The sequence below is a fragment of the Oratosquilla oratoria genome, chromosome 39 (assembly GCF_046742065.1).
Source record: "Oratosquilla oratoria isolate Oo_2021 chromosome 39, ASM4674206v1, whole genome shotgun sequence".
In the NCBI taxonomy this organism is placed as follows: domain Eukaryota; kingdom Metazoa; phylum Arthropoda; class Malacostraca; order Stomatopoda; family Squillidae; genus Oratosquilla; species Oratosquilla oratoria.
The window spans coordinates 8,849,675-8,866,356 of record NC_134815.1 but is presented as its reverse complement, the minus strand read 5'-3'; the positions used below and the strand labels follow the sequence as shown (position 1 = coordinate 8,866,356).

The 16,682-nt window shown below is 38.3% G+C and overlaps 3 protein-coding genes across 6 annotated transcripts in view; 2 read left to right on the top strand and 1 right to left on the bottom strand.

Annotated features, from left to right (window-relative positions):
• On the top strand, nucleotides 1-7,455 carry LOC143020278 (uncharacterized). Of its 3 annotated transcripts, none has more exons than XM_076176512.1 (3): nucleotides 1-105; nucleotides 2,135-3,566; nucleotides 4,415-7,455. In XM_076176512.1, exons 2-3 carry the CDS (start codon nucleotides 2,237-2,239, stop codon nucleotides 6,283-6,285), a joined length of 3,201 nt encoding a protein of 1,066 aa, XP_076032627.1. In that variant the 5' UTR covers nucleotides 1-105; nucleotides 2,135-2,236; the 3' UTR covers nucleotides 6,286-7,455. The 3 variants fall into 3 exon arrangements, with proteins under 3 accessions (XP_076032627.1, XP_076032628.1, XP_076032625.1); XM_076176513.1 differs by having other exon boundaries at nucleotides 81-101; XM_076176510.1 differs by lacking the exon at nucleotides 1-105 and adding an exon at nucleotides 245-326.
• On the bottom strand, nucleotides 7,022-12,622 carry LOC143020280 (zinc finger SWIM domain-containing protein 7-like). Its single transcript, XM_076176517.1, has 4 exons — nucleotides 12,342-12,622; nucleotides 10,309-10,429; nucleotides 9,526-9,696; nucleotides 7,022-7,784 (listed from the first exon to the last, which is right to left on the bottom strand). Exons 2-4 carry the CDS (start codon nucleotides 10,321-10,323, stop codon nucleotides 7,533-7,535), a joined length of 438 nt encoding a protein of 145 aa, XP_076032632.1. The 5' UTR covers nucleotides 10,324-10,429; nucleotides 12,342-12,622; the 3' UTR covers nucleotides 7,022-7,532.
• Nucleotides 12,623-13,023: 401 nt separating this feature from the next.
• The window catches only part of eIF3l (eukaryotic translation initiation factor 3 subunit l), a 48,172-nt gene continuing 44,513 nt past the window's right edge, over nucleotides 13,024-16,682 (top strand). The window contains exon 1 of one of the 2 annotated variants that reach the window (XM_076176514.1): nucleotides 13,024-13,182. In XM_076176514.1, coding sequence (XP_076032629.1) covers nucleotides 13,156-13,182 — 27 coding nt within the window. In that variant the 5' untranslated portion in view covers nucleotides 13,024-13,155. The remainder of the gene's footprint in view (nucleotides 13,183-16,682) is intronic. The other variant, XM_076176515.1, reaches the window with a different exon arrangement.

The window sequence follows — 16,682 nt, the reverse complement described above, 5'->3', positions numbered from 1 at the left end:
CAAAACAATTTTGCGAGAGGGGGATTGGAAAGTTGGTACTACTGCTTGAAGAAGCGCTTACAGTTGCGCGGCCTTGACGAGATACTGGGCAGCATGGAAATGTTGGTAAAATTCAATTATTGAAGGAAATTTCTAAAACTTACCTTACACGGCTATACTAATCATATTTTGATTTGAATTATATGTTCTCTGTTATGTTTGATAATTCTACGTTTTAATGGGTTAATATTAATCTCTATATGTCCCTAAAAGCACATAATCGCAAAATTTAAGTCAGTCCCGAATGCTACAGTTAGTTAGTGTAAAATGTAAACAACGACCCGTAGGTAAGAAAAGCGACATTAATCAGTTTCATATAAAGTATATTCTCAGCAAATTGGTATTGGCATTATATAGTATGTGCACCAATACCTTTGGAAACAATTGATTCGTAAAATAAACGTACATGAATTGTCTTTAACACATATGGAAATAGTTGTACCCAGTCACCAGTGACAGTCGCACTCGAAGTCATCAGTCTAAGAGCTGACTGGGATCAGAAATGATACAATTTATATACATATGTGAACATTGCAGAATAAATATGCACATGATATTTATCATTGACATCTGAAGGAATATCGAGTAATTTTTGTTGAAACTGACGAATTTTTTCCTTGTATGCTATGAGGAAAATAGGACCTGTTCATTATGATTACAGAGATGATAGTTAAAATAGATATGTGAACATTGCAGAATAAATATGCACAATATTTATCACTGACATCTGAAGGAATATCGAGTAATTTTTATTGAAACTGACTAGAATTTTTTCCCTTGTATGCTATAAGGAAAATATGATCTGTTCATTATAATAATGGGTATTCTTTTTAGCTGTTCATGGGCCACTCCCTCTAAGGGTGATCCATCTCATGATGGATCCCCAGCCAAACCAAGAGGCCTGCTAAATTAGATACATTTGGTTGCTTATGGAATTTAAAGCTGTATTGAGTAGTAGTAGTCAGCTGAAATGTTTCATTCATCCTAAGTGATCTGAAACGTCATACTTTGATATAGTTCATGATTCAGTATTCATATATTCATAAATTTTATGATGGCAACCCCATCCATACTTCATGGGATATTAAACAGAATTGTTTATGCATAATCAAAATTAAAATTGTAAGGAAAATGAAAGGTATGATATCCAAGATTCACAAATAGTTTTGGTATACTAGTATGTCTTCTTGTGTATTCTTATATACCGGTATACAGTTGTGATTCCTATGAAGGGGTTGATTGGTTTTGATAAAGGGTAAATGGGTAGTTCTGCTGTCTACCTTGCAGGACCATAACAAACAAGTGCCCATTATTGGTATACAAACACACACACACACACACATATTACTTAGATGAAGTAATGGTAAAAATATATAAGTCACACTGATAAAACCAAGATTGGAGTACACTGCGACAATATGGACACCCAGTACAAAAAAGAATATAAAGAAATTAGAAAGAATCCAAATAGCACTGACAAAGATGGCACCAACACTTTTAAAATTGACATACAAACAAAAATTGTCTAAATTAGAACTACCAACCCTGGAACAAAGAAGAAAAATAGATCTATTGGTCATTTACAGAATCATGAAAGGCATGGAAGTCCTTGACAGAGAAGACTTATTAAAGTGGGATAAAAGAAAAACAAGAGGACATTAAAAGAAACTCAAAAAGGATAGTTATAGAAGAGATATGAAAAATATATATATAGTTTTCTACACAGAGTGGTGGATGTCTGGGACAAATTAGACGAAACAATAGTGTGTGCAGACACCATAAAAGAATTTAAGAACAAACTAGATGCTGAGAAGTACAAAACTGAGTCACTACGAGCATAGCTCCCCTTCCCATATAATACAACTAGGTAAATACACATACACACACACACACGCACGCACGCGCACATGCACGCACACACATCTGGAATAACTTAGATAAAGAAACAGTGTGTGCAAATACTATTCAAATTTTTAAGAAAAAACTTGATGCTGAGAGATACAAAGACGGGTCACCACGAACATAGCTCCCTTCCTGTGTAATACAACTAGATAATACATAGTATTAATTTCTTTTTTCTCTTTTTCTTTTTCAGAAGGATGTGATCTGCAGTGCCTTATGAGTCATATTTTTGGTTAATTTTTATTTTATTTATTTATTTTTCTATTTTATAGTTTTATTTTACTTTTTTTTCAATATGAAGAAAGTAATTCTTCCCCAAGTTGCTGTAGCCCCAGTGAATGGAAACCCACAGCTTTTTGCTGTTCCTGCAGGTAAAGGGCAGCCGCTCTTACTAAATCTTGCACCAGGTGCTGCACCTACACTCCTTACCTCAACAGTAATTTCTCCTTCTTTGGTGCAAGTCAGCCCAGGGCCTGTGAGTAGCTCTTCAATAGTTCCTGGAACTCAAAGACCTGTGCTGCTTAGAATGCCAACTCCCTCTACCATTGCCCCAACAACCCAGTCTCAAACAATGAAATTGGTACAAACAACATCAGGGAAGAAGTTACTATTGACAAATGTGGTTGAGAGTACTAAGACCCTACAAGCACCAGTATTAGTTAGGCATGATGTTCCTGTGCAAAAACAGCAAATTCAACAAGTTCAGCAGGTGACAGTGCTTCAGAAACCTGTTTTGTCGAACGTACAACCAGTTGTAGCTGCAAATGCCCCCAAGACCATTGTTCTTCAGAATCAACCTATTACAGGATCCTTTGAACTTGGGAGCAAACCTGCTTTGATGAAGGTTCAGGGAGTGAATCAGCTTTTATTAGTCAAAAAAGCAGCTCCGGCTGTAAGCCACCCTCCTCTTGTCTCTGCTATAAAGACTGAGTTACCAGAACCAAAAATCCCAGTTACATTTGTACAAAGTTCATCCTCATTAGCAACAACAATAACAACCAGCAGCAGCAGCAGCAGCACAATACCGGCACCAATCACCAAGACACTGTTTATGTTAGGAAGTTCAAATCAACTACCATTCAAAGTTGTAGGTAATCCTATACCTGTCAGATTAAAAGGCAATGGTAGAGCTGCCCCTAAAGTACCATATAAACTTGTTTCCACCTCATCAATGCAAAAGCTCATTCTCGCACCAACCAGTGCCACAGTTCCTGTAATCACCACTGCACCATCCGTTCCTCTTAGATCTTGTGAATCAGTACCCAAAGTAGAAGGAACAACTGTAAGCTCAAAAGTAGCAATACCAGTCTCCCAATCTGCTCCTGTCGATTCAACATCACCTTCCAAAAAACGTGCGTATTCAGCAAGTCCACCTGCATATCTGAATATTCGTATTAAAGTTGAACCTTCCACTGAAGATGCTGATGTGGATACAAAGGACAAAATGGATGAGGTGAAGAAGTCTACAAGTGAGGCTGATAAGGAAAATGGGCCGGTTATGCTGGACAGTATAAAAATCAAAGAGGAACCAAAGGACGAAGAGGAGGAGGAGGATCAGGATCTCATGATGCATCCTATGTCCCATCTTGATATTTCAATCAAGGAGGAACCGCATGATAGAGAGGGTAAGATTTTAAATGTTTATTGTAGTTGCTGTATGTATATATATATATATATATATATATATTTATAAAATATGTATATATATGTTTGTATGTATGTATATTCACAAACACACATATAAAAGAACAAAAGACCCTCCCTTTAAAAGGGGATTGCCGATTTAAAGTACACCCATTTCATACACATTAAAAACCCATTTAATGCTCCACCCTTCTCATCTCCACATGGATGAAGCTCATCCTCATCACACTTTTTGGGTTAAAGATAATGTAGCAAGACACACCTCTTCTACAGCAGGGCCTGACAGCTAAGCTAACCCCCACTTTTTCATTATACGGTAATCCATTTGAAATAATTCATGGAGCAGATGGGAATACACTCATGAACCACATCATCCTCTCATACACTTGTAATCTATCTCCTTTCATTCTTGTCTTTTGCAGTTTTTCTTCTCTCCTGCTCAGACATTCCTTGTTCATCCAGGGCCTCCCTTTACCCCATCCATCCACCTCATCCTTGGTCTTCCTCTCGCATTCACTTCATTTGCTTCTGTTGTCTGTATTTTTCTTGTTCATCTTTTTTTAATCATTCTTTCAGTCTAAACTCTCCCAGTATTCTTTCATCAGCTCATGTCTAACAATTCCCTTTGCACCCCCATTGTCTGTCTGAGATCCACATTTCTCTCTATTCTTGCAACAGTACAATTGTACAGTAAAAAAAAATTCAAAAAACATTCCATTGGTTGTATTTTGTAACACAAAGTATATGATTTTTTCTTAGTACAATACTTTTACTTATTTTGTATTTATTTATGTTTTTTCATTCATTTTATTTTTACTCCTTGTAATAGATGAACTTCTTGTAAAGGACCAGCAGCTGAGGGAATTACTGAAGGTAACACAGCCTGAGAGGACCAAGAAGAAAAAAGTTTCTGTTCACCCAAAATTCTACCTGAGAACAGCTGATGAAAAACTGCTCCCAATAGACAAGGAAAGTTTACAAGCTCTAGGTTTGCATAAAGATCAGGATAATACAGATGCAAAAAGAGTTGCAAGCTCTTTATTACAACTACAAAAAGCCTTAACACTGCCCTCAAACCAACATCACTCAAGCAGCGAGAGTGAAGGTAGTATTAAGTGTCCGCCATTACTTAAAAACGTAGCCCCAGGGGACAAATGTCAGTCTCCGCAGCCTCCTGCCGTGAGCACCAGTGTTAAAAAGGCAGAAAATAGTGCTTTTTCTTTACCATTTGGAAGTTATCCATCAAAACTCCCTAAGACTGCCAATGTGATAGACTTTGTCAACAGAAATGTGCCAGAAAAACCAACGTTTGATGTTCTAGATAATTTTTCAGACCTAAGTAGTCTTCAAAACCTAGTTTCAGATTCTGAGACATTGCCTGCTGAAACTCGTAGCCATGCCTTTGGAAGAAAACACAGTAGTCATATTCAGAAAAAGCTGAGCACAACCATCCTTGGCAAACACACTGTAAATGGAAAGACAATGATCAGGATTAGCATTGAATCAGGAGAAGGTGAAGATGATGTGTGCGATATAGAGTTAACGTCTATGAACAAATTCAAGTGTCCATTTTGTGGAAAGGAATTCAAAACTAAAGATCATGTGATATCTCACATTCGTGTGCATACCGGTGAAAGACCCTATCCTTGTGACGTTTGTGGGAAGCGTTACCGCCAAAGAATTGACATAATAAGGCACATGCGAATACACACGGGAGAAAAACCGTTTACTTGTGAAAATTGTGGTGCGTCGTTCAACCAGAAGTCCAACTTGAGGTCACACATGAGGGTGCACACTGGAGAAAGACCCGTGCAGTGTAAGGTGTGTGGCAAAGGTTTCTCAAGGAATACTCATCTGAAACAGCACATGAAACTCCATACGGGCGAGAAGCCGTACAAATGTTCAACGTGTAACAGGCCCTTCAGGTTCAAATCCGGCTTGCAGGCTCATGAACGTATTCATACAGGTATGAAGCCGTATGCCTGCAGCTTGTGCGGTAGAAGTTTTACCCAGGTTGTCGGACTCATTCGGCACGAGAAAACGCACACTGGTGAAAAGCCGTTCCGTTGTCAGATGTGTGGGAAGTCCTTTAATAACAGGGAGAACTTGCAGAAACATGTTCGAAAACACACAGGAGACCGCCCCTTTAAATGTGACTTGTGTAGTAAAACTTTCACAGATAATGGGGCTTTAAGATGTCACAGGAAGAAATACCATTCTAACATGTTGATATGTGTTATTTGTCTTAGAGAAGATTTCAAAAGTCGCATTGAATTACGTGAACATCTCCGGGCTCATGAAAGAGAAAATTGGCATGAAACTCCGGAAGGAGATTTAGTACCTATCATTCGAGGTGAAGATCATCAAATGTTATGTGTAGATGATACACAAGATAGCATAGGATCATTTGATGAAGAGGAGGAATACATGGAAGACAATGATGGAGAGGAAAATAATACAGAAGATGGAAAGAATGAAGATGAGGATCAAGGAAACGAAGAGGAAGAAAATGAAGATACTTTTGAAGAAATACAAGTTGAAGTTGAACTTGAGCCAGATGATCCCATGGATGATGACGTGGAAAATAGCGATTTTGAAGAGGAGAATCAGTTGACCACAAATAAATGTGACGGTGATAGTGAGTGTGGACAGAATGAGTTACAGATTGAAATTGATCCAGATAATGATCCACTGGGTTGAAGATACTAATTGATTTGTCTTATTTGTTCTTGAATCGTTTTATAATAGACTTTTTTATGTTTAAATAATTCATCTGCTCTCAGTAAAACCACAGCTATGAGCTAAGGGCATTAATCATCAAGAGTTTGTAATGTAAACTTGTTCTTTCTTCAGTGTGACAGTTTATAGTTGGCTCAATTATCTAACTGAAGATGCAAAGGGGATTACAGATTTGCATTACAGTAGTGATGAGTTATTCCAGAATCTTCCTGATATCTTTGCCAGTTTTTATATTCAAAGATTTTTATTTGGTTATAGTGTTTGTACTTGTGTGCCTTTTATGTACTTCCCTAATTATATAAATATATATATGTGTGTGTGTGTACATGCGCACTAGAATGTAAGTAGGGACCAGTTGGTTGAGATTACTTAATAGATATCACATTTTGTATTAAATTTCCTAAATAAGCCAAAGTCTTCCAGTGTTAAGTGACCTTCAAATGTTCAGGAAAATAATAATGTTATAAAATATTTTGTTTAATATGACAGAACAGTTTAGCAATGTATCATAACATTAGATCTGAAATTGCATTTTCTTGCAACCTTGTGTCACTGTTTTATCACAGCTGCTGCCATGTCTAATTTTCAAGTTTTTATAGTTAATACTGTTAGTCTTTTAAGCATGGTCTTCCAAGAGTCTGTCTCTGTACAATTGTGCCTTGTGTTTTTTTAAAGGAATGTTTAAAAAAAGACTGAGAAATGTTAACTAATTTCATTTACCCAATTCCAACAACATACATCCTCATTATTTCTTGTGTCCACAGTGAGTTTCATAACAAAAATAGTGTTTTCAAAATGCAAATTAAAGGAAATAAATACATGAGGAATTTTAGCAAAAATATTCATATATATAAATGGCAAAATTCCTTTCCTTCTTGTAATGGGGTGGTTAAGTCAAAGCACACCCCCACTCCATACGTGTTTAATTCCATTTAATGCCCCTCCCATCTTGACAGTTTGTGGACAAAAGATTTTTCTTTTACTTCAGCACACCACTCTGGTCAAAAAGCAATGAAATTCCACAAAGAACCCTGACAACTGGAGCACCTTTACCTCAAGGGTTAGATTATACCATCACCTCCCACTTTGTTTACTCAAAATGCTTTGCAATACTAAACGAGCCAAGATGGTGATTAAAAAATCTAGTCTGCATATTGACTCCAGTCTCCACAACCTTTTCATTTTTTTCTCTTGGCCTAGGAAACCTTTTACTCTAGGTTAATGAGAACATCTGATATGGCTTCATTTGATATTTCTGTTGTTTTTGTGGTAGACAGAGCTGAGGCAAGTCTGGCAGCAATGACATGCTTACACATGATGTACTCTTGACGCTTCAACACACCAAACTTATAGGCTGGACATTGGCAGTATGTCGAATTGGGAAAACAGATGTATGGTGTGCCAGAACTTCCTTTGACTTGATATATCCATCGACCACTGGGTGAACTAAGAATGGTTACCTGTGGAAGACATCCAAAATGAAAATGGTAAGGAAAACAAATTATATCATGAGTACTGTAAATCAACTATTGACATTACTAATTTGATCCTCTGAGGTGACAAGTTATCAAAATTTTCTCACGTCACAACCATCTATTGAGCATATATCCTCCACTTTAGGATATTGCCATACAATATCTTCCATAATTCTCCAACAAACCTTACCAAATTAATCTGCCCACTTCTTCAAACCTTACTTGGTCTCTGTTAGCAGTGCAGTGTCATTAGTATACATTAACCTCTTCACTCTGGAGCACATCGCACGTCTGGCAGCATTAGCTGCCCGACGTGCGATGTTGCGTCATAATAATCGCATTATAAAAAATAAAGTCAGTGCTCAATCGTTCATTCTCTTTCACCCGTGTATTTTGATAACCATAGCAAATTGATGAAGCCAGTTTAGAGAGAGAATGAAAATTACATAGGTACGACTACAATGAATATAATCAAGATGGCGTCATCGGCATCATCGAGTACCCACTTGCTCCTCATGCTGCCTACGTAGGTGTCACCGTATGGAAGTGGTTAAGTTGTCCATCATTCATTCTTGCAAGTTTCCTCTATCCTCACCTCTTGTATTCACTCATCACTCCATCCATGTTTAAACAACCATGGTGACATCACTTACTCTACTTTACACCAACATTCAATTTGCACACCACCTGTTCCTTATTTACCACTCGCATGAGCTTCTCATATATGCAAATTTATTGCTCTCCCCTTATAATGTAAGTGGTGATTAAAACCACATACCCACATGAAGAGGAAAACACTCCTCCCATGTCAAAACTTTGGGGAGCAGACGAGAAAATCTCTTTGGTCCGCATCACACATTTAACCATTCACAATCTCCCACCACACACTCATTTGTCTTACATTCTCTTCTGTGTTCCACGAACACATGATGTGTATGCAAAGCTACCGTCCCATCCATCTCATTCTAGGTCTTCATCTTGGACTTGATCCACTTTTATTTTCCATACTATCTTCACTAGTCTTTCCTCATTCTTTGTACAGCAGGGTCCAATAGCCAAAGCTAGTGTACAGTGAGACCTCTCATTAACAGACATTAATTAGCGTTGTCTGCGGTGTTTTCGCTGCTGTTGTTTAGTGCGTGCAATCACTATGCCACCCAAAAACCACTCCAAAACACATCAAACACAGCGGAAACACTGCAAACGCAGCTAATTAATGTCAGTTAATGAGAGGTCTCACTGTACTACCCCCTTTTTTTTCATTATATGGTAACCCCCCCCCCCTCCCTTTATCCACTTGAAAATATTTATGGAACAGACAAAAACATCCCTTTGTGCCAGATCTTTTCTTCATCAATTTACCACCACCTTCCGTTTATTCCTTGTCTCTTTCCTCTTTGCTTGGCAGGCATTTCCTCGAGCATTCAATTGACCATTTCCAAAAACTTCCCAAGTTTCCTATGTGCTTATGTCTCCACCAGATTCACAAAACAAAGAACAATTGGTTCCTTTCCTCACTTGTTTCCTTGGCTGTCTTAAGAATGAACATATGATAGATATATATTTTCTAAGTTTGAAAAACTGTCTTACTCTTATATTTATGTAATTCTTCCCTGCAACAACTTAGAAAATCCCTTCGTGACTGAATAAAATTAAATCCTCTCTCCTAACTCCTTCTTGATCATTTTGTTGATAATTATTGAAGCAAAAATACATGGAATATTACCTTGTTGTCATCAATTAAATCCAAAGCAGGAGTCAGTGGTGTGCCAAGGACAAGGTGCAGAGCATGCAGAACATCAGCAGGAATGTTATGTGTGGAACCTGAACTTTGCCTGACAATTTCAAAAAGGCTTAAGGTGATGCCAAGGCAATCAGGAATTCTTTGGTTCCATTTCTGTTGACCAAATTAGTCAAACAATTTTAAGATTATACATATACATATATATACTATCTACTACAAAGGCCGGTTTCTGCTTCTACATAATCATTACTAATGTATGAAAATAAAATTTACTCCATTATATGAGTGAGCAGCATATGATCTGGAAATTTCATTTATTTAACTGAAAATCACACTAATTTACAGTTCAGTTGTTTTAAGAGGACAAATCTAATTGTATTCATACACAAAAGACAATGAAACCCACATTCTACAATGCCCCAATCTCACCCTATCTTGACAATTTTTTTTTCCCTAAGAGATTTATGGGCCAAACCAATAGCTATGGCTAGTTATTTTCAGGTGGGTCGTTCAACAGAACCTGGGTAATGGACTGATTGAGTGATTAATAGTCTTAGGTGATAATATACTCAACCAGGTAAGACTTTGGTTCTATTCCAGTATCACATAAACATATTTGTCACTTCATTCTTTTTTGTATTTTATAGATATATTTTTTGTTCTATGGAATAGTTATGCTAGGTTAGGCTAAGAGCTATTAGGCATTTTTCATTTTAAATATCTGTGCATAATTCTTGAATTTTACTGACACTTGTACTTCCTTACCTTTGAATCCTCCATTTTGTTTAAGTAATTACTCCTGTAGTGATTATGTGATTAATCTTAAAGCAACAGCTGTCATACAATTGTGTAGCCAGTATTTTTCCCAAACAGCTACCCCTTATTTCTGGAGGGGAAAAAATATAATGATAAGTAAACAAATAAATGTTCAGTACATCATAGATCATTATACTTAGATCTCTTAATCCAACACTCACCAACCACCACTTCTGCAGACGTCTGGGCCCAGGACATAAACTCACATTGAGAACTGGCCCAGGCCATAAAACACCACCAATTCCAGAAATGGATTTACGTCCTAAGCCCAAATATTTGCACAAGGGGTGGTTGATGAGTGTTGGATTAAGAGACCTAGGTGTACTATCTAAATTGTTTTTCTAAGTTTTAGATAAATTAAGAGGGGGGGGTGTCTTTGCAACATTTTCTGGTTCTGTTCCAGTAACACACAAATGTGTTTTTCCTCCTTTTTAATTTCTATTTTTTTTTTTTTTTTTTTTTTTACTTGAAAGATAATTTTTTTTTGGTGTCGTGTTCCTTGATTTTGCAAAACCATTTGACAAAGTTGACCATGGTGTTCTATTCCGTATAGTCATGTCCCTCAGCATGACAGGTAAATTGGAAAAGTGGGTCGATTACTTCCTGACAGGACATGTGCAGACAGTTGTGGTGGATGGCCACAAGTTAGAGGAGAGAGAGAGAGAGGTATCATCAGTGGAGTCCCTCATGGCTCAGTTCAGGGTCCTTTACTCTTTCTAATTCACATGGGAGATATTGGCACAAGTGCAAGAGGCTCCCACCTCTCCTTTTTCAATGACAACACAAGCATAAGCAGCCCTGTAACAGGTGAAGGAGACATATCCTGCCTATAACAAGACCTTGATACAGTATACACCTCCAGCAAGAGAAGCAGCATGACCTTCAATGAGGGAAAATATGAAATGTTAAGACTAAAAAGTACATAACTTCACTATGCACTGAGGGAGGAAAAGATATTATCCTGTGTCCACACATCAAATGCCTGGGTGTAACCCTAAGATAAGGCTGCTACTTCCAACAAGATATCACTGAGGTAGTGACAAGAGCCAAAAGGACAGCTGGATACATCCTCAGAACCTTTGTTACAAGGGAACCAGAAGTATTGCTGACCCTATGGAGGGCCTTAGAACAGCCCTTGCTGGACTACTGTAGCCAGTTGTGGTCACTTCACAAAAGGAGTGACATACAACTGCTAGAGGATGTGCAGAGGTCCTATACCAAACAAATAGCAGATGTGAGGGACCTTGACCACTGGGACTATACTCACAACAAAGGAGACAGGACAGATTCATGGCTATCTATATCTAGAAGGTCCTGAAGTAAAAAGTTGGCCACAGAACTCCTGGACCATCAAACAAGAGAACAGGATGCAAGTGCATAAGGAATATGCCAACCAAAGCCCCAGCAAGAGTACCCTCCTAGTGTCTAATCTGGTACATGATGGGCCTTGAATCTTTAATGGACTGTCCAATAATGTATGGAGCATCACTGGTTGCCCAGCGGACAAATTCAAAACTAGCCTAGACAAGTTCCTAAAATCTGCCAGATGAGCCGCCAGTACTGGGCTACACCAGCAGATGTAGGACTTCTAATACCATACCAGATCAAGTGGACACCAGATCTGGCAGAAGCGGTGGACCACCACAATTGTGAGGGAGAACCTCAAAACTTCAACAAGTAAATAAATATAAATAAATGCTTAGATTAGGAGGCATTGGGCAATTGGGCAACAAAAGTTTCATAATAATATCCTTACTTGTGTGTTTCTGGAATAATACCAAATTTCATTGCAATATAAATAATTTTGGCATATTTAGATATTATTAACTTTACTCTTTAGCATGTCTTGATGGGTCAACAGGAAATTATGACTGCTGAGAGGACCTCCAGGATTCCTATATCCACCTAACCAAATACCATTGCTTTTGTTAAATAATTTAGTCTTTTTGTTCTGAATAACTAACATAACAGTGTTAACTTACTTAGTTTTTTGGCAAAAACCGGAGACCGCCTAGAAATAAACTAGAAACGATAGATGGTAAATTAATTGTTCTGACTTTGAACGTGCGTGTCATTTAGATTTGAGAGCATAAGATCCATCCACTTGTGTTCCTGCTGTCTCAGTGTTTGGTTGGGGGTTGATGCATCAGGTTCTGGGTCTGGGAGCTCCAAAATGGGTACAGCTATATCTTCGCATGGTAGGCGATCACTCCTCCATGCGCAGTCCACAAGTTCAAGTAAGCGGCCTTCTACAACAACCTGTGAATCCATCAGACAGTTTGAAACTTGCGACCTCGATCTCTTCCCAAGTTCGCGAGCAGCCTTTTCAGTTTGCCTGACTTGGTGTTAATTTCTGTCGCTGTCACCAAATTGACAGTTAGAGACTGGATGTTCGATCTTAGATGTAAACAAATGACATCACACATTTACGTTTTCTTTGACCAAACCTTAAAAGAAAATGAGGTTTTGAAAGACTACAATGGCACGTGCGTTTTGTGATTTTCACCATCTTAATAAAACCCAACATCGACAGAGAAAATATATTTTTACTAGGAATTTTCATCAGTGATCAGTAGCAATCATGTTCTTGGTATAACTAATAAATGTTTTATTCTGCGCAAAGCATAACTCAAATGTTTATGTTTTGACCAATGATAAACTGGAATAATACTGCACATACTGGACCTAGCCAATCATAGGATATTTCTTACACTCGGAGTAGCAAGTCTTACTGTGCATGCAGGGCACTTTGCCGACCAAAAACTAACATATTTTAGACTATTTTGTTAATTAAAAATGATTGAAGAAGACTTTGCTGACCAGGTAATATATTTTGTTGAACGTAGTTCAATGATATACAATGTTTTTTGTAGTTTCTTGGATATACTTCCGATTATTTTAGCAAAGGACCAGAAATGAAATACAGTAAATCATGTGTCAAACATTTATTATTGTTGAACTTCCCCATGGTGTTTGTAAATTAATACGGCAGGAATATGAGTCGTTAGTAGAATAAGGCTATAGGATAATTGTAATTGTTGTATGTGGTGAGAAATGTGTTTTTCATGTCAGAACTCGAACCCTCCCCCTCTGGCCTCTCAGTTACAGTTACAGTAACAGTATCTATAATCTTCAATAAGTACCCTAACCTGGCAGGAGGTTGGTAGTGTCTAGTGACTGCTGGTCAGTTTTTTACAGTCAAGGGTGCAGAAGTCGTTGATGTGATTGCAATGATTTTTATACAAACTTGCCACAAACCAGCGATTTCATTACCCTCCCACAACGTAGGGGGAAGTTTTGGAAAAGCGGGGGAGGGACCAAATACAGCTTTATGTATAAGAATTTGAAACATTTGTTTAAAAAAAAATGTAAAAAATTTTGGTATTATTTTAGTTGTGCACACCTATGCAATATAGCATTAGAAAAATAAATATTAATTTTGTAAATTAGAATATATGAATGTAGTATGTGATTTTTTTGTTGGAAATAACTAGAAAACTGTGCTACAAGCATATTTACTAATGAACGAAGCCATTAGGTAGGTCAAACACCACCAGCGGCGCCACCTTTGATGAACACAATAGTGCGTCATCTTATGCGCACGCCATGCAAACGGCCAAATTTACATGCCGCGGGAAATATCATTCATACAAATGTTATGCGAGTGTATTTACTACGATTGTAGTAAATTTCAAACAATTACATCAGTTATATGTTGGTATATAAAAACATAAGATAAACATGGCTTGCATTCAGCAGTAAATCGAAAATTGGTTTATGTTTCAGCATAAAAAATGAGCTAAATAAATTCAGTGTATTGGCAACTGAACAAAATGAACGAAAACTACTAGTTTCGCGGATTATTCTAATACCAAAATAAAGGCAGCATGTTATGGAAGAGCTGAGAAATCAGTGGTACTAATTAGTTTTTTTCTATCGGGTCGGATTATTGGATAACAACAATGTCAACATCCATCCCGCCATCTTATCAATCACTGGTGGTATGGATCAAACTTCACTGTATTAAGTTTCTTACTATTATGTTATTAGTGTAATACACTTACAGTTAAATTATTTGAACTATTTTCTTTAAAATGTGATTTTCATGTAATTTGATCAAAGAGAAGTTACGTTTTTATCCTCCGTAATATTACGAACCACAGCTGCGATTCGTCCTGCCCGTTATCTATGATCACTGGTGGTATGGATCAAACTACACTATTAAGTTTGTTACTATTGTGTTATTAGTGTAATAGATTGCATATAGTTGAATTATTCAAACTATTTTCTTTAAAATGTGTGATTATCATGTAATTGACGGTATTCATAGCTGTGGTGGGTAATTTTGCAGAGGATAAAAATGTAATTCTTTGATCAAATTACATGGAAGTCACACATCTTAAAAGAAAATAGGTCAAATAATGCAACCATATACTAAATTTTTATATAAAATTGTGCCTGTCAGTAATAAAAAGATGTTTTGGAAAGAAGTTAAGAGAGGAAGAGGAGGCGAATCAAGTAGGGAAGAAAAGGTAAAAGGTACAGATGGAGAGATGATAATGGAAGAGATGGCAGTAAGGGGAAGATGGGCAGAATATTTTAGGGAGTTGCTAAATGTGAAGGAGGATAGGGAAGGAAAGATAGCTGCAGTGGGAAATGCGAAGAAAATGAGAGTGATGAGTGAGGAGAAATAGGGAAGGATGAGGTGAAGGCAGTTGTAAAGATGATGAAAGCAGGTAAGGCACCTGGTCTGGATGGATGCCATGCAGAATGTCTGAAAAAGGGAGGTTCAGTGATGGTGGACTGGTTGGTGAGGTTATTTAATGTTAGCTGGAGAGAGGGTAGAGTACCGGAGGACTGGAGAAGTGCCTGTATAGTTCCTCTTTACAAGGGAAAAGGGGACAAGTGTGAATGTAGTAGTTTCAGAGGGATTAGCCTGCTAAGTGTAGTAGGGAAGGCTTATGGGAGGATCTTAATTGAGAGGATTAGGAGAGGAACAGAAGGAGTAATTGGTGAGGAACAGTGTGGTTTTAGGACAGGTAGAGGTTGTGTAGATCAGATCTTTGTGGTAAGACAGATATGTGAGAAAGCTATAGGAAAGGGGAAGGATGTTTTTTGGGCTTTTATGGATCTGGAAAAGGCTTATGATAGGGTAGACAGAAAGGCACGGTGGGAGGTTATGCAGATTTATGGGATAGGAGGAAAGCTTTTGGGAGCTGTCAAGAGTTTTTATGAGCTTGTGTCAGGATTAGAAATGGAGAGAGTGAGTGGTTTGAAGTAAAGGTGGGACTTCGTCAAGGATGCGTTATGTCGCCCTGGCTGTTCAACTTATACATGGATGGGGTGGTGCGAGAGGTGAATGCTAGGGTAGTGGGTCAGGGATTGGAGATGGTTAAAGAAAATGGAGAAAAGTGGGAGGTGAGCCAGCTGTTGTTTGCGGACGACACTGCGCTTGTGGCAGGGTCAGAGGAGGGATTGAGGAAGCTGGTGGCAGAGTTTGGGAGAGTATGTGATAGAAGAAAGCTAAAGATAAATGTGGGTTAAAGTAAGGTGATGAGATGTACAAGGGGTGAAAGTGGCAGTAGGCTGGAAGTGAACATTAAGGGAGAGCGACTGGAGGAAGTGGATAGTTTTAGATACTTGGGTGCAAGTGTAGCAGGAAAAGGTGGAGTTAAGGTGGAGGTAGAATGTAGATTGAGAGAAGCGAGTAAATGCCTTGGTGGATTAAAGAGTGTAATGAGGAATAGACATTTGGGAATGGATGCGAAGAGGAGACTGTATGAAGGAGTGATTGTGCCAACAGCACTGTATGGGGCAGAAACGTGGAACATAAGAGAAGAAAAGAGAAGGAGTTTGAATGTGTTTGAGATGAGGTGTCTGAGAAGTATGGTGGGGGTTACTAGGCTGGATAGAGTGAGAAATGAGGAGATGAGGAGGAGAACAGGGGTGAAAAAGGATTTGGGAGATAGGGTTGATGAAAGAATATTAGGATGGTTTGGACACATGGAAAGAATGAGTGAAGAAAGACTAGTAAAAGAGGTATGGAAGGCAGATGTGGAGGGAGTGAACATGAGGGGATGTCCTAGGATGAGGTGGATGGATGGGGTGAAGGGGGCTTTGGGGAAGAGGGGAATGTCTGTTGAGGAAGGAAGGGAGAGGACAGAAGACAGAGGTGAGTGGAGAATGGTTGTATATGGATGATGTGAGTGCATGAGGAGGAATGGGCCGGGGGGGGTGGGGGGGTAGTATGCGTGAGTAAATTTTGACGCAGCCCGAAGGGATTTCTCCCCGTCCTCTCCTTATATGCAAGGGGGGACAGAGAG